The 23505-nt window shown below is 41.9% G+C and overlaps 1 protein-coding gene across 4 annotated transcripts in view; it reads right to left on the minus strand.

Annotated features, from left to right (window-relative positions):
- Positions 1 to 23505, minus strand: part of zeb1a (zinc finger E-box binding homeobox 1a) — a 25364-nt gene continuing 1859 nt past the window's right edge. For 3 of the 4 annotated variants that reach the window (XM_028976360.1, XM_028976363.1, XM_028976361.1), the window contains exons 2-9: positions 12492 to 12653; positions 12108 to 12281; positions 11796 to 11998; positions 10071 to 10176; positions 8502 to 9865; positions 4893 to 5528; positions 4595 to 4769; positions 1 to 4310 (exon numbers count right to left, since the gene is read on the minus strand). In XM_028976360.1, the coding sequence (XP_028832193.1) occupies positions 3757 to 4310; positions 4595 to 4769; positions 4893 to 5528; positions 8502 to 9865; positions 10071 to 10176; positions 11796 to 11998; positions 12108 to 12281; positions 12492 to 12653 (3374 nt within the window). In that variant the 3' untranslated portion in view covers positions 1 to 3756. Of the gene's footprint in view, positions 4311 to 4594; positions 4770 to 4892; positions 5529 to 8501; positions 9866 to 10070; positions 10177 to 11795; positions 11999 to 12107; positions 12282 to 12491; positions 12654 to 22803; positions 22941 to 23505 lie in introns of those variants that run through there. The other variant, XM_028976362.1, reaches the window with a different exon arrangement.

The following is a 23505-nucleotide window of genomic DNA, read 5'->3' on the forward strand; positions in this document are numbered from 1 at the left end:
TGTTTTTAAAATTATTTTATTGTCATTTGGATGGGGACTTAAAAAAAACATGAACAAGGACAAAAGACCAGACATATAAAACCTAATTGATGCACTGGACAAACGCACAAAAAAATGAGACAAAATTGGCACATAAATAAACAGAATAAAGTTTGGTATTGGTAATGGATTATGAAACATTTAAAATGCTACAACAATCAATCCTTCAATATGACAAGGCTTCATGCATTCAGTCACAGGATCATTCATTACATCAGTAGCTTCATATTTAGGAGGGAAAAAAAGCAGGTTCACATTGAACATTACACGCAACTTAATACGGCTTAAATCCCAGCCAGTGCGCTTGGTTTTTACGACTGAACCCCGTAACCTGATACGTAAAAATGAGGGTAATTACAGAACCCCTTTACGTCCTTCATCCGTCCTTAGCGAAGTTACCGTGAATGGTTTTGTGTAACCTGCTTGTTGCATGTGGCCATGTACAGAGCAGAAGAAGAATCTTGTTTTTTTTTGCTTTTTTTATGTGAATGTGGATCTTTCTTCTCGTGAGACTTTTGTGTTTTGGTGATGATCAGAATTGAAAGTAATACTGTGCTAGTAACAAATGCCACTCTCCATACTTTGCAGTTGCCTTCAACAACATGTCTCTGTACTAAAATATATCATAGTATTAATACGAACTACAATAATATACACTAAGCAGCGTAATAAATAACTATAAAGAAATACAAAAATACATAAATATAAAAAAACAGGTCTGTTTTATGGGTTTGTAATACTGCCATTTTGTGGTCACACACAAATAAAATGATTTTGTTTTTTTTGCATGAATATACAAACAAAACAACTAAGAAACATAACTTTATTGAATAAAATCCTGGTAAAATGTAATACTTCTGTAAAATATCCTTTATGAAGTGCTTACTAGGTTACGGTACCGTTTGTTGTCTCCTAATGCTCAGTGCTTTCACCTCACAGCTAACTGCAGCTAACACCACACAGGGAGAAATAGCGTTAATCCGTTCCTCATAGCAGTGGTTCTCAAAAACGGAGTCCGGGACCCCAGGCATCCACAATCCTACTCCATCGAGTATAATACATTATCTTTTTCGCATTGTAAGGGGTCCCAGGACCCAACCTGTTTGAGAACCCTTACAGACGCTGTCTGTGTTTGTTCTTGTCTTTCAAGTCGCGTTTGTCTTTCCCGACGGACCAACGACAGAAACGTGGAAGAAAACAATCCCCAAAAAGAATGCAAATTTTCATACAGCAAACGTTCAGCACATGCGGGGTGAATGAAGTTAACACTGACTCCAATAGAACCGTCTGTGTTGTTGCACAGACACACAGAACGTTCTGGCGGAACGTTGAACAGGGTTGACGTGTACAGCACTGTGGTCTTGCATAAGGCTGGGGTGTTCAGTTAGTCTGGGTTTCTCCAAAAACCCGTTTCCTACTTCACAGAACACTTTAAAAAAAAAAAAAAAACACTTCAACAAGAAACAAAATATATAAAAAAAAAACAAGACTGGCTTTAAGGTTTTTCACACTAGCTTCCCTGACTGAAGGACTTGGCAGCACTTTACTTCAAGTGGGTTTTCTGAAGCCATGTATTCAGTTCTATTAGAAAAGGCTGTGTGTCTGAAACGCCATCATTGGCACATGACTGTTATGTTATGAGTGAGGTATTAAAGAGTATTCATGGAACAACATGCCCACGACTGTATCCACGACTCACTGCTGATGGATGAATGGTCCTGGTTGGGCCATGGTTACGTCATCATGGCAACTTTTTTTTACTAAAGCGCACTGTGCTGCCTTAAACCTTCAGATGCCCACATGAAGTAAAGTGCTACTATTTTTCTGGTATCAAACTCTTCTCCTCACCAAATTCACTTGACAGCTAACGGTGGAGCTCTATCTACAAACAGCTTATTAAGGTTAAAACAAAGAATGATTAGTTTCTACATAATGCAGAGTGCTGTAATACTATCCATTATAAAAAAATAAAAAAGCATGATGAATGTGATTGTTTCCATATTGTTCGTGCAGGGGTTGCTCACAAGATGGATCATTTACTTATTCCACTGCACCTCTCCACAGACGAATGTAGCTGGACTAATTTTAAACTTTCCTATTTAACTAGGCCTATAAAAATTCACTAAGCAGGCCATCATCATCCAGCATCAGAGGGAGCGGCAGATGAAGAACACACTTGTTGGGTCTATGAGCTTTGTTTTAAAACGCCACTGTCCAAAAATTCACTGGGAAAGCCTCGATTTGAAATGCAGAGACTATCATAATTTGTTGGTAAGTCTCAGCAGTGTAGCTCTACCATCCTGTAGTACCCTCCTGAGCCTGCGGCTATATGCAATCAATAGTTACGATTTTATACTAACCAGATCTTGATCTCTTAGATGGAGATAAATGACTAGATCTGTGCTCTCAAAGTCAACAAACCCCCACCATTCTCTCCATGTGACCTGATGTAAAAGTTGGAGAGGTAGGTTATGTGCCGTCTTTTCACCTGACTTGTTTCTGATCTGTCTTTGGAGAATGCTGCTGCAAGAAACAGATAGGAACATGATCTCTTCTCCTCCGTGACCCACTACTTCCCAGATTTCTAGAGCAGTAGTAATATATAATTCGACGTTAAGTTTCTGTGCATCAATCGTGGTGTAAGGTGAAAGGAAAAATAAAACATGGTGTAAATGAGCATTGCATCTACTGGACCTTTTCAGGTTTTGCTGACATTTGTCAGGAAAAAGGGAAGTGTATCACACCAGATTTAATCTTCTTTTTGATTGTACACGTTGAGGATTATGGCCAGAGAGGTGGCCTAGCGGGCCAGGAAATGGACCCGTAATCAGAATTTGTGGGTTCAAATTACAAACTAGATTAAATGCAAAGGACACATTTCACCACGTGCTGTGCTGCAGTGTATCACAATGACGATCATTTCACTTAAGTGACATTTTGGACAATAAGCTGTTATATATAAAACGGAGCGCCTCCATTTGGACAAAACATTGATAATAATCAATGTACCAATTCTCATTTACACCCTGATGGTTACAAACCACTAATGTGACTGTGATGATATATGACTAGTTTTAAATGTAAGTTAAAAATTCTATATATAGCCACTAGATGCTGCTCAAATCCCTCCAATCCCACAACCATATTGATACTGGTAGGTTCCGCTGGAAATGTTCCTTTAAGTATCAGTAACGAATATTAACAAAAGGAGTGCGACGCCCTGGACTCTGACATGCTGATGCCACACACGTGGCACTAATACTGACGTACGGTGTGAGGTGCACGGTTTTGATAGGTAAACTAGGAACACTGTAGTGCAGTGCTTTGATTCTTCTCAAAACATAATAAAATACTGATTTAGCAAACGTTCATTTCATTGGCAATAAAAAGGTATAGAAATCTTCCCCAACTTCTAAAGTCTTCAAACATGAGCAACAAACACAGCTAACACTGATAACAATGGTAACACTTAAAAAGAAAAGAATCTGTAACAGAAACTCCTAAAACTGGTCAGTTTCAGCTTCCCCGCTTCTATAGGCGGTAAAAGCAGAATTTGATATGATTAACACTGAATTTCACAAGGAAAAGGTTTTTTTTCTCTTTTCTTTTTTCCTGTTCAGGCACACCTGGATAAAAACAAAGTGGACACAGCTTCCATGGCAAACCGGTTAGGAAAATAAGCCCTATACTGGACTTTTTTTTTTTTTTTTTTTTAGTTTAGTTTGTCTCCTCCTCACACTTTGCTTTGTCCTCACCATTGACCATATCGGCATCCAGACCCACCTCTTCGTCTAGCCCCTTCTCTGCGGTTTCCAAGGAGTTTTGTCCTGTTGCCATAGTTTCAATAGCAGCCTCCTCTAGAGCGTGATTCTCTCCCAGCGTCACCTCTAACACTTCTTCCTCTGGCTCCATCTCCACCTCCACCTCATCATACTCCTCGCTCCCATCCTCCTCCCCGACGCGCACTACCCTTATGTCGTCCATGTTTAGAGCCTCCTCTTCCTCATCCTCTTCCTCCTCGCTCTCCCTCTCGTCCGAGTCGGGCTGGTGGAGGCGTGTAAGGCTGCTCCTGCTCTGGCCCGGCGCCTCCTTCTTGCAGTAGGAGTAGCGGTGGTTCATGTGTTGGGAGTAGGATCCCGAGTGGGAGAAGCGTTTGCCGCACTTGTCGCACTGGTAGGGCTTCTCCCCGGAGTGCAGGCGCGTGTGTTCGATCAGGTGGTGCTTGTGTTTGAAGGCCTTGTTGCAGATGCCGCACTCATGGGGCCGTTTACCTGAGACAGAGGAAGCAGGAGGGGTTCATTATCAAAAAACTGAAGATAATGGTGATCTAGAAGGCTGCAATTCCATGACAGATAATTGTGGAATGGTAGTTACAGACAGAAAACAAATGAATCCATTAATCGCTTGAATAATTTTTACATCTTTAAAGCATTAAAATAAATAAACTGGCAAATTCCATGTGTATATTTGAATACTTGGAAATTCTTGACAGACCCTGAGCAATAAGATTCATTTTCACTGGACTCAAACGTGCACAGTCAGAAATGATTCATACCTGTATGTTCGTATTTATGTCGCAGCAGAGAGCTGCTCTTCTGGAAGATCTTGTCACACAGATCACAGGCATACATCCCCGCCTGGACACGCTTCCTCTTCTGCAGCGGAGCGCTGTCTGAATCATTCTGCTCCTCCTCTACTGAGACATCCTCTGAAAGGCCGTCGACTTTCTCCTGTTGGGAAAACGTCGTCATGTGAAAAATACAGATAGGTGGAGCTGCATCACAAACGGTGAATTCATTTTTCAACAGTTATCAGTAATATTCTAAAGAATCTGCGTTGACTTGGTTCCTTACCTGGCACCCATTGAGAATAACAGTTTTGGTCGTGTCTCCCGAGGACGTGTAAGTGTACGTTAGTTGAGGGATGAGGATGGTGCGTTTGTGGGTGGTGGCCGTGGTGGTTGTGGTGATGCCGGGTGTGGAAGGCTCTGCAATGGCCACCAGGGTGGGCAGACGAGTTGCCAAGATGTTCATGGGTCTGCTAGCTGGCTGTGGGCTCACATAGATGGTGGTGGTAGCTGGTGATGTAGCAATGTTAGCACCGTTGTGGGACAACGGGCTCAACTCCTCTTTCTTGATGCAGCAGAGATTGAGGGGCTCATTCTGAACAGTTCGGTGGATGCTGGCTTTGGACTCACTTGTGTCTCTTGATGTTTTCGGTAGAGAGAGGTCCAAAGGTTCAGCCTGTCCCTCCGAATCAGAGTCTACCTCCGTCTTTACAATGACCAGACCAGTGGAGGACAAGTTGAGGGGAGATGAGGAGGTAGATGGGGAAGGTGACATGGTGGGAGACGGTGGTGCACCGTGCACCGGTGGTTCCTTTTGGGCCTCGGTGGATGGCATTTCCTGGTTTTGTGTGCAAAGAGAATCTTGGGATGAAGTCTCTTTCTCAGAGAGCTGCGCCTCGGTATTTGGGCTGAGTGGAGTGTCCTGTTTTAAAACAGATCAATAGTGAATGTGCATTATAATCTCTCAGAACGAAAAGTGTACATCTTAAAAAATTCCAATGTGAGCACATTTAATGAAGAAATTAAAATACAACCGTACTCTGAAGGTTATATGAATAAAGAGTGCTTTGGCCATTCTGTGTCATCGCTCAGAGAACAGCAGTTCGGATTGTCGGATCTGGGATGTCTCTCCTTATTTTGTTATAAGGGGAAAGATTACCTCCCGTTTCTCAAACTTGTCTGCCCAGAGGTTTTGCCATGTATGCAGCACACTTTTAACACACTTTTGTCCCCTTGGCCCGGGTATAGAAAAAGCTTTAGCATTACCCTGATCATCATTATTGATCATCTTAATAGTAGTTTAGTATTATAGTATTTTATAGTATTTATAGTATTTTTATAGTATTTTGTCTCAAGTAATATATTGTTATTTAAATTTCCTTCCAAATATTACTTTTAAACCTTTGTCAATGTTACCAGAATAAAATTACCTGTACCGCAGCAAGCCACAATACTTTCTTATTTCATGGCTGCACGATTTGGGGGAAAAAAGTCATTTTTACTGAGTTCAATATTGTAATATGCAATTGCATTATGATAAATGGCACCTGCTTACCTATCAACAGAAACTCACATAAAATTATTCATTACAAAATCTTTACAGCACTACAAATTTTAATTCCCAATACTGAATATTAATAAAAAAAAATTAACTAAAGCCATAATAATTATCTAAAAAAAAAAGGTAGATTTTAAGAAAGCTGTACTACATAAAATAGTATATGGGAATTTGTTGCGTTGCCTCGTGTTGTTGCATTTTTAACTACAAGTTTACCTTTGTTCCAAAAAGCAGTCCTTCTATTGAATTTTTATTGTGGGTCATATGTTGAGTCTATTGTAACAAGTGTTATACCTGAGCTGCTCCATTGTGCCTTCAAAATTGCCCCACGGGGACAAATTAAATTGAAATTTACATTGAAAATTGAACATTCGCCCAACTCAATATCCATTCCCCTGGGCTGACATTGTGACGTCACACATACAACTTGTAAAATGTCTGTGTTACTTTAAGAGAGTAGTGCTTTTTTACGGGGTGGGCATGGCTTTGAACAGAGGATGAAAACGGAGCAAGAACTGAGGAGTTGTGTTTGGATAAAATCCAGTGAAAAGTAATAAACTCCTTGCAATGATAAAGAATCTGTATTTATTTGGCTCACCACATGCCATGGAAGAACACGAGTTAGTCCAGAGTTTTAATCACTGAAACAAATTTACAAGCAGCGAGTCATATGGAAAGTATAGGTACTATAGACCAGACGTTAATGTTTGCTGACCGGGCATTTACCGCACGAGCTTGACCCGAATGAAATGATTAAATTAATTTCCAGATCTGCCCTGCATTCCCGACTCCAGTCCAGTGTTACAGATCAACTGCTGACCATGTTAACTAGGGGGCAGTGGTGGCCTAGCGGTTAAGGAAGCGGCCCTGTAATCAGAAGGTTGCCGGTTCGAATCCCGATCCGCCAAGGTGCCACTGAGGTGCCACTGAGCAAAGCACCGTCCCCACACACTGCTCCCCGGGCGCTGGTCATGGCTGCCCACTGCTCACTCAGGGTGATGGGTTAAATGCAGAGGACAAATTTCACTGTGTGCACTGTGTGCTGTGCTGCTGTGTATCACGTGTGACAATCACTTCACTTTCACTTTTTCACTAGTGACCTGCACGTGCAAATGTGTTTCCTGCAGATGTTGACGGAAGCTGATTGGTCCATTTAAGACAACAGAATCAAGCAAATTGCCGTGATGTTGGCGATTCCTGCTGCATGTTTACCTGCCTGGTTATGGTCTATTGGGACACGCCCGTATTAATGTATCGGGTCACATTTTTCTTCTGATCACCCTGCACATACAGATGCGAATACACTTGAACTTGGTTTTTCCTTTGGTTTTAAAGATTTTGGTCTTAACTTGTTCAGAGAATTTCAGGTCGTATTCTGGTATCCAGACAACAGGCTGTTTGTGTTGATGTGACCGACGGACACCACTTGAGATGGGCTAAAAACACAGTTAATAGCACTACAAAACACTGGAGGAGTTGCAGGGTCAGTGGTGGCCTAGCAGGCCATGGCTGTCATGGCTGCCCACTGCTCACCAAGGGTGATGGGTTAAAAGCAGAGGACTCATTTCTTTGTGTGCACTGTGTGCTGTGCTGCAGTGTTACAAATGTAATGCGAATCCCCCAGTGTTCGTGTCTGGATACAAAAATGCGATCTGAATTACTCTGAACAGGTTAAGACAAAAATCTTGTGCTGCTGTCCACTATGAGTGTTCATCAACAGACCATTTTATATTGTGTATTATCCTGTCTGTAAGTGCAGGGTAACATTTAGCCCCAGTCAGGAACAGCATCATTAAATATGGACAAGCGATTGTTTCATTTCATTTTACTTGCGATTTTTTAAATGGACCAATCAGTTAACATGGTCACCAGTTGATCCATAACACCGAAAGTGCACCGTGCTCCATGACCGGTGGATTACTGACATACTGAAAGCTTGTTTCATTTGATTTAGAAAAAAATTATGTAAAGCATACTCTTCCCTCCTCACTAGGTTACTAATGCTAAATGTATTCTTAATGTATTCATCATTTAGATGATCAGAAGTCTGAACTGAAACATAACGTCGGGTTTGCAAGAATTTTTGGAAAACACTAGTGTATCTCTTCTGAAGAAGGTCATTTGGTTTTGTAATTTGATTTTAAAAAGGTGAATACTATTTTGACTGATGTCAGGTAATAATTTGAGATACTGGATTTCCATAATTGACACCAAAATGTTTAACTTCATCTGTAATGAATATAACATATATGCAGATTTACCTTTTTGAAAAAAAACAACATAAGTACAGAAATACAGAAACAGAGGCAGAAGACAGAGGATCAATTTTCTCCTTACCTCTTGGGTTGTGTTTGTGTGTCCAGGTGGGCCGAGAGTGATCTGACCCGACCTCATCTTCTGAAACCACTTTTTCACCACATCCACCGGCAGTTTAGACGTCTTCGCTGCCTCACCAACCTGCTCCTCGCTGGGCTCTGAATCCAGGCTGAAGAAGGCTTTCAGGAGGGAGAGAAGACACTTGAGGGAGGGCTTCCCATCCTCCAGTTCACCCTCAGTATGGGTCAGAGACAGGAGCTCGGACAATCCATTGAACCCAGAGACCTTCTCGCTGGCCTCAGGGTTGTCATCACTGAGACAATGTTGGAGTGCGTGCATTAGGTCAGGGCAGTCATCACACAGGAGGCACTCGACTTTCTCAAGATCCTGATCCTTGCTCTTTGTCACCTCATTCACTTGCTCTGCATTTTTCTCCATCAGTCTGTCTGTTCTTCCATTGTCCTTGACTACTTTCACAAGATTTGTTGGTTCGATGAGCTGCTGTAGAGATTTTTTGGGGTCATTATCCACAATGGTTCCTCCACTCTTCTCAATGGTTCTGATTTCTTTCATTGGCTGGTTTCCCTCTGTATTGGGATGATGGATATCCTGGTTCTTGGGCTCAAGCTTGTTCGGCTGCTGCTGGGGTGGATTGGGATTAGTCTGGGCTGTGTTCAGCTGGATGGGAACAGGTTGGGCCAGGTTGGTAAGTGTTGGCTCTAAGCTGTAGTTGATGATGATCTTAGTTGTTCCATCCTGGTCCAGAATGGGCAAAGAGATGGCAGAGATGACCTGAGGCTGCTGGCTCTGGACCACAACACCTTGCGGCTGTGACACTGATTGACCTATTACCTTAGCAGTAGCACCATTAACATTAGCACTAGCCAGCACTTGCCGGACTATGTTTCCATCCATGGCCACCTTCAGCACATTCTGCAGATCACTCAAGTTAATGCTGATTGGCTGAACCAAACCTACAGTGGGCAGGACCACTGCCTGGACCACACCCTGAGGTGCTGCTGTCTGTAGCTGAGCCACTCCCCCGTTCAATACACTACCAACTGGGGTTGTTGCCATGACCACAGGCTTGTACTCCACATCAGTGGGCTCGACTTTAAGCTGGTGTATGGGCACTTGCTCCTGCAGAAGCTTCCCTGCTTCTGGCTTCTCTTTCAGGAGGATTCGACTCGGGGGCTTGGCTGGGCAGGAGGAGAGTGAAGATTGGGGAGGACATGTCACATTTTTAACCACCCCAGTAGAGCTCTGGACTCCGTTAACAGGAAGGACAGGAGGTGGCACACATTTCTTACTACTGATATGGGAACTATAGGAGCCAGAATGTGAGAAACGCTTCTTGCAGTTAGAGCACTCATATGGTTTCTCTCCTGCAAACAATGGAAAAAAGAAACCATGACGCTGGTGACAGACCAGTCGCTCCAACATTGCTCTAATCCAATAGCAAAAAATTAAAGTGTACACTGTATTGCCTTAAATTGTAGGCAACAATAAATTACAATTAAAATGTATAAACTGAAAATGAACAGAGAACTCTGAATTGAGACACGGGTGTGGGACTTCATAGGGACTTACCACTGTGAATGCGCAGATGCTCCTTCAGGTGGTGCTTGTACTTGAAGGCTTTGGAGCATTCAGTGCATTTAAACTTACGGCTCCCCCCTGGCTGGGTTACCACACGCTGTGGGTTGGGTGCATCAAGGAGGAAGGGAATGTTAGTGAAAATTGGACAAGGTACACTTCACAGATCAAAAACTGAATTAGTTTACATTCATTTGTTCTCATTCATGAGTCTACTACACTTGAAAGTATGTAAAATTATTCAAATACTCAAAACAAACAGGTTTCAGCAGATGCATCTGTTCCACTAGCATCCGAGTGTCTGAGCATGATCTTTACCGGCTGCCCAATCCTTCCTGCACATGCGGCCAAATCAACGCAAGTGCAGAATCCATTCTCATGTTGCCCTGGCCGATGCGTTTGAGATAGCACCACCCCTTAAAATTCTGCCAGAGCAGATTAAAATTTGTCAAAAATTTGACCCTTACTAATTTGACATATTGAGAACCTGATTAATTTAGGTATTAATAGGTATGAGAAGTAGATATTAAAATGGGACCATCGTATAATAAACAATAAAATATCAATATTTTATCCATAAATTTTTTTTAAACATCAGTGCCTTCCGTTTGTATTTCTGTAAAAAAATCTGGCTTACATGCAGATTTGAAATTTTGATGCACTGGGTTTCTGCAAGGTAAAGGAAGCCAAATTGAAGACTTTTAAAGACCTTTTTAAGGCAACTTTTCTGTGCACAGAAAATGTCATCTGAGCGAACAAAAATGTATTAATGTCTTCTCTCGCAAAATGCTGCTTTTGAAATAAAACCAACAGACCAGAAGAAGTTAAATATGTAATAGTTAAAGGCTGTTTTCTGTTATTCTGGTAGGTGATTTGTGGCACATTTGTAACGCTGTGCCAAGAGTTTAGCAAGTGTGCAGGTGAACTTGAACACAGAAGTGAGACACTGAGCGAGCGCCCGAGAGATTACGAGCGGAAAAAGCAGCATTTTGCAAAACCCTGTGAAAAGTAATAAGCCCCCTGCAATAATAAAGACTCTGTATTTATTTGGCTCACCACCTGCCATGGAAGAACAGGAGTTATCCCCAGAGTTTATATATGTTGTATATCACCATCACCTGACGGCAGTGGCCAAGACTTGCATTTAAAAAATGTTTTTTTTATACATTTATTACAACATGTGAAAAAACAAAACTAATTTACAAGCAGCGAATCATACGGAAAGGATAGGTACTATAGGCCAGAAGTTTGTGTTTGCTGACCGAGCATTTATCGCACGAGCTTGATCCACGCACTGTGACAAATAAATGTAGAAACATACTTTCCCCTCCTCACTATTCCTGATTCAGTAATATCAGAAAAAATATTTCATTTAAGGAGAACTCCCACTCTCAGAACACGTCCGCCGGTGAGTGCAGAGTTAAGCCGTCTATCTCCACAGGTGTTTCTGCTACTTCTGATCGACACAAAAATACAAAACACATATTAGAAATTTGCCAAATTATTTAGAGGTTACCACTAAAAAAATTTATTGGGTGTGATGTATTTCTAAGACCTTTAACTCTGGATTTAAGAATTATGAATAATTTTTACTGATTTTCATTTTCGAAAAAAGACTTTTAAGCATTCTCTGAAACCCTGGATACTTCAGTTCAGGATCCTTGCGTATGGTGATATGCTGCTTTATGATTTGTTTGTATGTGATGAGAGAATCTTCACCTGCTCGCGGCTGCTCTTGTGTGCAGTCATGTGCCTGTGGAGCTGTGTGCGGTGGCTGAAGGTGTAGCTGCAGAGGGTGCAGCTGAAGTTATCCTCGTTCTTCTCGTGACGGAGCTTCACATGCTCCTTCAGGGAGGTGTAGCGCTTGTAACCACGGGAACAGTAGGGGCAGGTAAGAAGCTGGGAGAACGTGTCTGGAGTTCCTGCAAGGTGGGACAGCGGGGTAGCATTACCGTCAGAACATAAATACACTCTGAAGAACGCAGAAACAATACGGGCTAGAGATTAAAGGAGAGTTGTGCATGATGGTACCATTCTCATCTTGCCCCCCTTGTTCTGGAGTGCTGGCCTGCTCCTCTGGGGCTTGTGGGTAAATTATGGTGGTGTCTCCTTCTTGTAGCAGCTCATCCACTTGTTTTCCTTCCTCTCCATCCTCATTATCATCGCCACCACCTTCATCTTCTTCTGAGCAGCACTCCTCCTTCACTACAACCAAAGTCAAACACATAAGCAATGTATATTGTGTGTTTATGTATCCCTATTGAAACTCTATTTGTATGAAAAATGCTGACATTTATTATTTTTTTCCACAAAAAAATTCAGTAAACCCCAAGCCTCCACAGGTCAAAGCTTCGGGACTGCCGAATGACCTTTGAACTCTTGAAACAGCAAACAGGTTTTACAGTGAGACCTCACCTTTGTGTAAGATCCCATTGGGGCGCTCTCTTGCCCCGTTGTGCGGTAACACTGCTGACTGGCTGTCATCCCCAACATCAGGAATACTGTCCTCCTCTACAATGTGGAGCCGGTCTTCATCATCAGAGTCGGAGGCAGCCTCAACATTACTGTAATTACTCACTGAAGACAGAGAGAAACAGAAAGAAAATGGGATGAATGAATTGGAAAAAAAATAATAAACTATAATGTGAGCAATCAAAGCTTCCCCCTCCCCCAGTTATTAAAACGAACAAACCATCCCTCAGCATCACATAAACCCGACTGCCATCTTCACTCACCTAACAACCGAACACACACAAACATGCAGAACAGCACATGGCTCTTGCTTATTATTTTTTGAGCAGCTATCTCCTGTTCTATGTTTAATTGGGATGGAGGTGGATGGGGAAAGACAGAGAGATATGTGTGCAAACACAGGAAGATTCAATATCAATGCTTTGACCACCACCCATATAAAATTAAACCAATGGCATCCCAGAAGGTTTTAAGTTTAAAGTAGTCATTAGTGTATGTGTGTGTGTGTGTGTGTATGTGTGTGTGTGTCATAGCTCGTCTGCTTTCTGTTCAAGCCCTGGTGATTGCATTATAGTATAGAAACAATATGAGCATTATTTTCTGCTGTTAACTGACTTAAACATTATAATCAATGCATAGTATTGAGTAGGTCTTCCTTCTGCCACCAAAACATCAATGCATTGACTTCGCTAGACCTCTGAAGGTATTCTGTGGTATGTGATGCCAAGATTTTCTTAGCACATCCTCACACGATTCTTCCATTGCTCTCTGGACCAGTTTTGATGCCCATGTGTCAGTGTGACACCGGTTAGCATGGGCTCCCTGTCCAGTCTGCAGCTACACAGCCACATGCCCAACAAAATGTATTCTGACACATTTCAATCAGAACCAACATGAACTTTTTCAGCAACCTGAGCTCTGTTGGCTTATAAAACACTGCCCAGCCTTTACTCTCAACATGCATCACTGTGGCTTGGCAACACATGGCCCTGTTAAGCAGCTTTCCTTCCTTGGACCACTGTTGGTAGGCCCTGCCGAACCACTGCAGGCTTAGAACATCCCATAAGAGATGCGTGAAGTTTAGCCATCTCAATGTAGCCGTTGGGTTGTGTTACTTGTTTACAGGTTTGATCTTAGTGGTTTAATTTAGTAAAGAAAAAAAATTGGACTAAATGCATGCAGAAGCGGTTACTGTTCAGCCCAATCTGGTTCATTCCTTACTTATTGCAGAACCTTGATGAGCAATGATGACCAATTTACACCAGCAATAGCACAAGGTACATGGTCCCCAAAGGTTTATAGCCATAATTTATTAGACCAGTGAACTGTTTCTTTTTTAAGATATCAATCCTCAAAATAGTAAATATATCCATAAAAGAATGTGCCAGTCAATTATCTGTATATTTCATGGTTTCTATAACATATATAAATGCTTCTTAGAAACTGTAGTTTCTATGAGAAAGCACTTTGCCTAAATGCAGGGCTGCTGCGATAAAACCACATGGGGTTTACCATACAAATAAATGTTTTATTGGCAATATCCGATGTAAAGAATAAGCATAGGACCACCTGATGTGAAATGGTGGCATTTGACCTAAAGCTACAGATTGCAAATAAGACATTTCAACACATTGAAAGTAATTTTTCCTTTTTGCTAGCATTGTGCTTAAAGGTATACAGACAGTAAAAGGGGACAGCAGAGTGTTACTGAGAGTGAATGTAGTGCTGTTTTTATTCACTGGGTTTTCCCCTGGACATGTACCATATAAAAAGTTCGACTTGGGTGTGTGCATGGTCTCATGTTTAATTTCCCAGCAATAAGCACAAAGTACAGCACCATGCACCACTTCCATCAGTTGTCCCAGGTATACATGTCCTGGTACTGTAGTAAAACTCAGTGGGGAGAAACCCGTTAAAGGAATAGATTTAAATTCCTGTGCTTAAATTGAACTTGGGCATGACCGTGTGTGTGTGTGTGTGTGGGTGGGTGGGAGAATGTGTTCGTATGCTCGGACTCTCTGACATAACGTCTCTGCGCATTAGGAGAACACAACCTTACAGTACTGGGCACACACGCGCACAGCTGGCAGAGCGGATTACCGCCCTGCTGAAGGCATTACAGCAGAACACACACACACACACACACACACACACACACACAAACTAAATATCATTAACGTGATCATAGTGTGGGGTTCTTTTAAATAAGAACAGGTCTGCTCTATTAGTGCAACATTCTCGTTTCCACAGCTACGGACCGAATTACACGCCTGCCATCACTCGGCTTTTGCCTGTAAACACTATAAAGAGGTTAATCATCTACAATCAGTGTCAAAACTGCATTTCACTAATGAGGGAATGGAGCACACTCGATGGGGTCCAGACTTTAAATGTTCCCGTGTGCATGTATGTGTTTACTTGAGTGTGTGTGTTACCATTACTATTATTCCAGAGGTGGTTAAACTCCTTACTAATACATGTTCCAAATATAAGAGTAAATGTTTACTGTAAATGTAATGTAAAGCATCAACTTACCAACATATATCCACCTTCTACTTCAGTTTAACAACCGCGCCACATGGGCCAGTACATCTCATCTATAACTCTGAATCTATGTACATATGTGTGTGTGTGTGTGTGTGTGTGTGTGTGGTTGAATGCTTCAGTTAAACCCACACTCTCCTGAATTAACACACACACTGTAGCTGAGAATGAGTTCATAACAATGGAGGAGAAACACTAGAGAGATAGAAGTGCAAAAAGGAGATACCTGACCTAATTTACCATCTTCCCTTAAACAGATGAAAGGAGTGACAGACAGTGTAGTTTTAAATGTATTCCCAAGGCACCTGGTGCAACAGAGTTTATATTATACAGAGAGAACTTTTATGCAGATTTCACAGTGCAATATTGCTCAGGAAATACACTGATCAGCTATAACATAAAAAATCAGCATCACAGTTAGTTGGGTTTGTATCTGCAGACTATATCCATATCCAACTCCAAAGGCACCTACCATGGGCAAATGCGCATCAGAACTGGACCATGAAGCAATGAAAGAATGGTTTAAGTAGCACAAGAACAATTCTCCAGATTTAAATCATATCAAGCATACCAGATACCAAATGGGGTCCGTGCCTTGATGGGCCGTGCTTTTCTGACAGCAATATAGGAACTTTCTCATTATTACATGGTAGAAATAAAGTTTTGTCAGATCTGTGAATCAATTCACCCACAGTTTTATATATTAGTGACTTGTGAATATTCCTTTGTTCCTCTCCTCCAGGTGAAGCACTTGTGTCATGTAGGAAAGCAGTGTTAGCAAGTGTAGAATAACATGAACCGATGCAGTTACAAAGCTGCCTAATGACACTGGGGATTGTACATCTGACTCTGGTGCAAGTCTTTTTTGTGCGACTGGGAACACAGGTTATAGCTCCTGTGTGCTGCTCTCAGCCATTCCTGAGAAAGATGGTTCAGCTCAGCTCTTTGCCCTGTAAAGTCACAGAAGCTTCTGCTATAAATGGGGTGCCTGGCAATAAGGCTGATGGACCCAGCATTCCTCCGACTCTTTATGGTTTCTCAGAAATGCATGTGATTCAGAGGTAGAAAGAAGGGGTCAGCTGACACCTCAAATACGGAGACATGTGCTAGTCTTCTCCCTACAGGACTCATGCACAAATAACTACACACACAGGCTGTGTAACTGAAAAATATCCTGATGGATCTTCCTCCTACCTAGTTTGACAACCACAACGACATGGACATCACATCACATCAAGAAGAATGATGACCAATTAAACTTGTTAAACTTGCAGTGTTGCCAGCCTCCAGGCCAAGACGTATCATTACGATTACCTAATTACATGCACTGTCATGAAAGACAAAAATATTGTGTAGTCTGATTACTGCACAGTCTTTAACCCATCTTTCATTTCTATTTACGCTGAGAGTTGGGCAAAGCAGTAATGGTGGACCTATACATTAACCTATACATTAACAAAAAGTGTATTAAATAATGTTGTATAATACACAGAAAATGTATCCTGAATACTGGTACATGAAATAAATATATATACTATTTCTTTATTTTTCATTTGCAATGCTTCTGGGTGCTAAATTTGTCAAATGAACTGTATTCATCCTTACAGATAAGGATGCATATATGCCACAACACACCCATCTGCCCCGCCTAGAAGGCGTGGCCTACCTCGTAAACAACCTGCACCTGTCTGACCTCGTGAACAACCTGCATCTGTCTGACCTCATTAACCTGCAGCCATTTTACTGGGATTTTTGTCTGCAGCTACCGCTGACAGCCTGTTGTCCCCGCCATGACGACTAGTGGGGTTGTCTCCTCGCCGGTGTCCGATTTCACCTCTGCCTACAGTGAGTGCCTTGCCGACTACCAGTCCTCGCCTCTTGTGTGCCCATATACCAAACTCTGGACGTCCCCGACTCCTGTGTTCATTTCCATGCACATTACCCACCGGCTTTCCACCGAAGCGTTCCAAAGAATCAACCTTTGCCATCGCTCAACCTGAATCCTGCTCTATTCAACCATTTCATTTATAGAGCTCATTGCTGCCATTTATGAATAACACGTATCGTACAACGGAAAGGTTAGTGAACCCTTACAGGCAACAGTTAACTTTGGCTTCAGACCACGTGTGGCTGTGGTCAGAAGGTAACTTGGCCCACGTCGCTCTATCTGCGCATGCTCGCACTGAAGTCAAGGTGTGGTCTCTTGTTGTTTGAAAATCTCCTCTGTTAGCGACACAGTCTGACGTGCTGACATGTTGTTAAAAAAATGAAGAGGAAACAAACAAATAAACAAACATGCTGGGTCGACTCTTCCAGAGCACCTGAGGCTCTGGGCCTGTAGGCGTCCACGTTTTTCCACCTGACTTATCTTCACAGGCCCCAGTAGGTCTTTCATAGGCAATAATTAGGGTGAAAATAAAAAGCACACAGTTGCTGTTTAACATAAGTTGTGTGCCACCACAATAATTACTTGCTATTTGTGGATTTGTTTTCACACTTTTTGATATACTATCTTATTTATGTGTTATTATTTTTACTGAAATATGTACTGTTTTGAGAGCACTCTCATTTATTTAAGTCTTCAAAGGCTGTAAAAAATATAACAAGTGCAATACTGGAAAATCATCAGCTAATTATATGTTAGCAGTGCTTTATGGCGCAAAATAAAACAACAACGTGACATAATTTTAAGTATAGACCTGCAACAGGGTTCCCATGCTTATTCTGTAATTGATTTATAAAGACAACATGGCCCAACAGAGACACAAACACAGCCACATCAACAGCCACCACATTACCCCAGAGTAGCCAGTTACTGTACAACACCGTCCCCCAGTCATCCAAATACGTAACCACCGGGGGATGTACAGCAATGGAATAAAGTCCCCAGACGGACACACACACACACACACACACACTTTCAAAAAGAGGGGGAGTTCCTGTGATGCAGCGTAACTGTTTTTATAGCGACATATACATTTATAGATAGTATCAATGTATCTATCTATATAAAGTTTTTATATTGTACTGTATTACTGAAAAGACTAAAGATTCTCACATCGAAAAAATAAGTATTAGTAATTTATTATTATAAATGATCTTGAATAATCTGGCCACCACTGTCACAAAAACTGAAAGCATGCCTGACATATTTTATTGTTTTCTACATAAATCCTGTAATCAGTATTATTAAAAAAATCCCTGATAGCATTATGATATTATGTTTAGAGCATGTCCTCCAGGTCATTTTGCTGTGAATGTATTTGCTGATTCTGTTTCGGGAGCTTTCAGCCCAGTATGGATGCCAGCATTCATCCAGTCAACACACTGGGGATATTTCGGGCCTCCACGAATCTGTGAGATAACCTTGTCTGTTCGCTTTAGTTGCCTGGGGCTCCGCAAAAGAACATAAGGGAGAAGTGTGAAGCAGAAACTGTTTGCTGTGACTTCCAGACCAGCTGAAGGAGTCCAATACAGTGAGGTTCATAAGCTTAAAAAAAAAAAGATAAAAAAAAAACACGGTGCCCTAACAATAAAAAAAGCCATTTTACATTAAGGTTAACATGATTTAGGTTTGCTCTCTGGTGACAGCTTTCTTTTTTAACGCTTTTTTTAAGTTAACCGGCCTAAATATATGATTATGTGAATTTAAATTGGATGAGGAAATGGAGCACAGGAGGCAGGGCTGCGAAAGGGAAGGAACGGGGGGAGCCGAGAATGAGCTCAACTGAATCTCCTCATTAACATGCACACAGCATAGAAAGACGTTTCCCACCAGTCACGAGTGTGGAAACTGACTCGGGAAAACACACAGTCAGTGCTTCCTCCTGCCCCTTCAGGGCTTATGAAACCAGATTAAGTGAAACAGAAAGGCAGAGCAAGGAAGGTGCTATTTTTGGGATGAACTTTGCTACTGATTAAATTTGGTTCTCAGAGAAAGGAGTGAGAAAGGCAGAATTGTTGCATATCAGCACATTTAGCAGTCCACCATAAACAATATTAAGCTTAAGAAGCTCCAAGCAATTAGTTCAATCTGTTAAGTGTTATTGTACAATTCATAATTAATTTACAGATGTTTTTTGAAAAGGGATGTACTATACATGGATGATTATCAGCAATGATTAACTAGGCCTATAAACTTTACTTCAGACAACTTTAAATAGAAGGCCACATCATGATTGTGCACATTGTAAATCAAATTTAAATACTGTCATTTTCAGTCTTTGTGACTTTGTATTCTGAAAGTGAAGTGATTGTCATTATACACAGCACACGGTGACACAATGAAATGTGTCCTCTGCTTTTAAACATCACCCTTAGTGGGTGGGCATGACAGCCGCCCAGGGAGCAGTGTGTGGGGACGGTGCTTTGCTCAGTGGCACCTTGGCCGATCGGGATTCGAACCGGCAACCTTCTGATTACGGGGCCAATTCCTTAACCACTAGGCCACCACTGCCCCAGATTCTGATCTCGGTATCTGTATTATATTAATAACATCAAATAACATTATGTCAAAAACATCAATTTCATTTACATTATCACCCCAATGCTGTCCATATTTATAACAAAGAATGTGAAGACATCTTATAAATTTACATTCATGACTTTATCAGACACCCTTATTTAGGGCGACTTACAACCAGTAGTTACAGGGACAGTCCCCCTGGGGACACTCAGGGTAAATTGTATTGCTCAGGGACACAATGGTAGTAAGTGGGATTTGAACCTGTGACTTTGTTGTAGATATGTGAGTGTTGATGAGTGTGTTACCTACTAGGCTACTTGTAGCCAAAGGTTCTAAAACCAAATTCAGACTTCAGTACTCCACAGCATCCCACAAAAGAAAATGAGGATCTGTCCCCGACTCACTCTGATAGTGAAACTAGAACTGGAAACTGAATCATATGTCCGTAAAGTTTCAGGTGAGACATGCAGCAGAAAATCGAAGGTTCACATCACATTATCATTCTCGTTACTGCTTTACTTCCATAAAATGGCTGAATGACTCTGGCTTTTACTGAATAAGGTGGAATGTCTTGTAAATTCATTATTATTATGGTATGACACCCCATGTGAAGATTAGGGAAGCTGTGCTCAATCACTGCTTAATATGGCATTAAAATCTGGCCGTTTGCATCCTCTTTTTTTGTTTCAGTAACCTGATTTTGTGTTTATGACCCTGATATTTGCATTTTTCAGCACCCCCTAGTTTTTCGAGTGCTGGTGAATAGTGGAAAAGTCATCCTCTGTACTAACATTCCATGTGCACAGTGCACAAACTTCAACTGAAGTAAAAGTGAAGCGATTGTCATTGTGAAACACTGCAGCACAGCACACGGTGAAACAACTAAATGTGTCCTCTGCATTTAACCCATCACCCCTAGTGAGCAGTGTGTGGGAACGGTGCTTTGACCATTGGCAGTTCGAACCGACAACCTTCCTATTATGGCTCTGCTTCCACCACTGCCCCAATGAATATTACACACCAGAGTCCTGCCCATCCACCTGCATGTCTCTAGTCTGAGGGAGGAAACCATACACAGGGCCATCATGCAAATTCAACACTGACATCAGCAGAGACTCAAACCCAAAACTGTTTGCCTCGAGACCCCACCACTTAAGAAGAAAAAGAATGACGTAACAGCTATAATACCATAGTGAGTACTCAAAGACGTTACAACTGTACTATGCAGGTTGTAAATAATGTATTACAATCCATACATTGAATTGTTTATTACATACTTACAGCCCAGTTTTATTACTCATACTGGTGGTGGTGAAGACATTAAAGGTCCCTTATCATGAAATTGCACTTTGTGAGATCATTTAACATTAAGCTAGTTCCCCTAGCTTGTCTATAGTTCTGTATTAGCTAGAAATGGCGATTATGTATAAAGCGTGCTTCAGTCATTCTGTTTTGTCATTCAGAGAGCAGAAGTTCAGCTGGTCGGATCTGGAATTTGTCCCCTTATGTCATCATAAGGGGAAAGGTTACCTCCCCTTTCTTATGCTTTGTCCGCCCAGATAATTTCCCATCCCTCCCCTAAAAAAGGAACTACATCGACTGTCATGGCTTCCAAATGTGCCAAGCATTGCAGTTGCTTGGTGATTGGAAGTAAACATTTCAGAAAGAGCCTTCAAATACAGTATCAGGGGACCTTTAATCTGAATATACTGGACCAAAGTTACAACCACGCACATATTATTCTTTCCAACAATAATGGCTAGCCAAATTCAAACAAATTAATGATATAATTCCTGAAATAACCATAAATGAGAGCGATGTAACAACAAGAATCAGCGAGCAATGGGAACTAATAGTAAACATTTAAAAACCTTTGTCTTCCAAACTGCATATTGCTATCAACCCCAGCACAGCAATTAACCAGCAATCCCCAGAATCTGCAGTTTCTTATCATCGGTAAGTAGAAGGTCACATTTCCATTGACAAAAGGCACCACAAGAATGCTTGGTATACTGAGAAGAGGCAACAGGCAAAAGCAACAAATGCACAAAAGGATTCTTCAGCGTAACTATAACAATGACAGACCATGACAGCGGTGATGGACCAAAAGGGTCTGGCTAGGGCTGTCAAGGCAAATACATATAATCATAACTACTGAGACTTTTTCTGTCATTGTTAAAGTGAGTGTCCATTTACACTTTCATATAAATTCTACACTTTCATTTTATTACATTGTATAAATAATAATGTTAGCAAAGCATTTTAAACAGTATTCATAAATCTGTCTATCTTTGTGTCATCCTGCAAAGTATTTTAATATCAAAGGGTCTTGGGTGGAGTTATTATAGAAACAACAGTGAAACACAAAAATCCCAAGTCCATCTTTCCATCTGTGAGGTGAGCATTGTTTCCACCTCCACAGGCAGTGTAATGATTTTTCCTGCAGAGACCAGGGGCCTTTTAAATGTGACAGAACCCTTCTTTCACACAGAACCCCTTTTTGCATTCATTTAAAAAAAAAACATCAGTGTGATTTTTAGATCAGCAAGATTCAGCAAAATTAACATTTTGCCACCCGTTACATGTAATTGGTGGAGAAAGTGGAGGGAACTTGAATAAAAACGTGGAGGTGGTAGTAGTAGCCTAGTGGGTAACACACTCGCCTATGAACCAGAAGACCCGGGTTCGAATCCCACTTACTACCGTTGTGTCCCTGAGCAAGACACTTAACCCTAAATTGCTCCAGGGGGACTGTCCCTGTAACTACTAATTGTAAGTCGCTCTGGATAAGGGCGTCTGATAAATGCTGTAAATGTAAATGTAAATGAGGTAGGGTTCATTGCTGATGTTTTTTTTTTTAACCATGCCAAGGTAATTACATACAGACGTCCTCTGTACGTCCAGTAACACCTCCGGTCTCTCTTTTAAGCTGTATGTGTTTGTGTTAAAACACAGGGCTGCATTCCTACATTCCATGCAAAATTACACCACTGAGAAAAATAGAGGAGGTGGAGGTAAAATCACGCACTTGACAAATTAGCCTTCACGGAAAATAGACTTCTCTCTCTATTTTTTCACATTGTGACTCACTCTCTCTCTCTGTCTCTCTCACACACATTCAAAGCTACATATTTTTTTATCAGGTATTCACATGTGACCACGTAATCCAGTTTGTTCGAAGTTCTTGGGTCAATAAAATGCACTCAAATATGTGATCATATTACCCATTACCCAACACTCTCTCACTTGAACTCCTCTGACAGAACGTCCCCTCTACAGCTGGCTATGCCCGTCTGGATCTGTCATGAGCACGTCGACCAATAACCGCCGGTCACGTGACGGCCGCTGTGACGTCAGCGCTCGGCCTGTCCTGTCTGGCCGTCCCTGGCCATCAACCGCCGAGCTGCGAACTCCGCACAGATTCACTACATTAACTACATTTTATTGCATAAAAAAAAAGAAATACAAAAGCGAAAAATAAAATGTAATAAAATAAATAAATAAATAAAACTGCCACGCGTTAAGGGCGCGACCCGCGTCTGCGTCAGCGCGTGACGTCACCCGCGCTCCGATTCCACATGGCAGCTGGCGTCCTCCTTTCCACCCCACTTCCACGCAGCCGCCTCCCGCTGCGGGGACGAGGCACAGGGTGGCCCTGAGTGTCAGCGCCGGGCAACAGCTGAACAAAGACGCGAAACATGGCCGCGCCGCTCCGCCGCCAGGTCACGGCCATTTAAGGTGCACCGGAGGTGTGCTCGCGCGCGTGCGCGGTGGCGCGCGCTAAAACCGCGGCGTCGCGCACCGTTATTTCTGGCGCATCCTCCACCGCCGGCGACGGATGTGTTGTAAAGGTGACTTTATAACAAAAAAGATAATAAAAACAAAATGTCCCGCGTGTGTTCGAATAAGACGCACTGGTGGGGGACGCGATCACCTTTCTGTAGGTGT

This window comes from Denticeps clupeoides, chromosome 4 (assembly GCF_900700375.1).
Source record: "Denticeps clupeoides chromosome 4, fDenClu1.1, whole genome shotgun sequence".
NCBI classification, from domain to species: domain Eukaryota; kingdom Metazoa; phylum Chordata; class Actinopteri; order Clupeiformes; family Denticipitidae; genus Denticeps; species Denticeps clupeoides.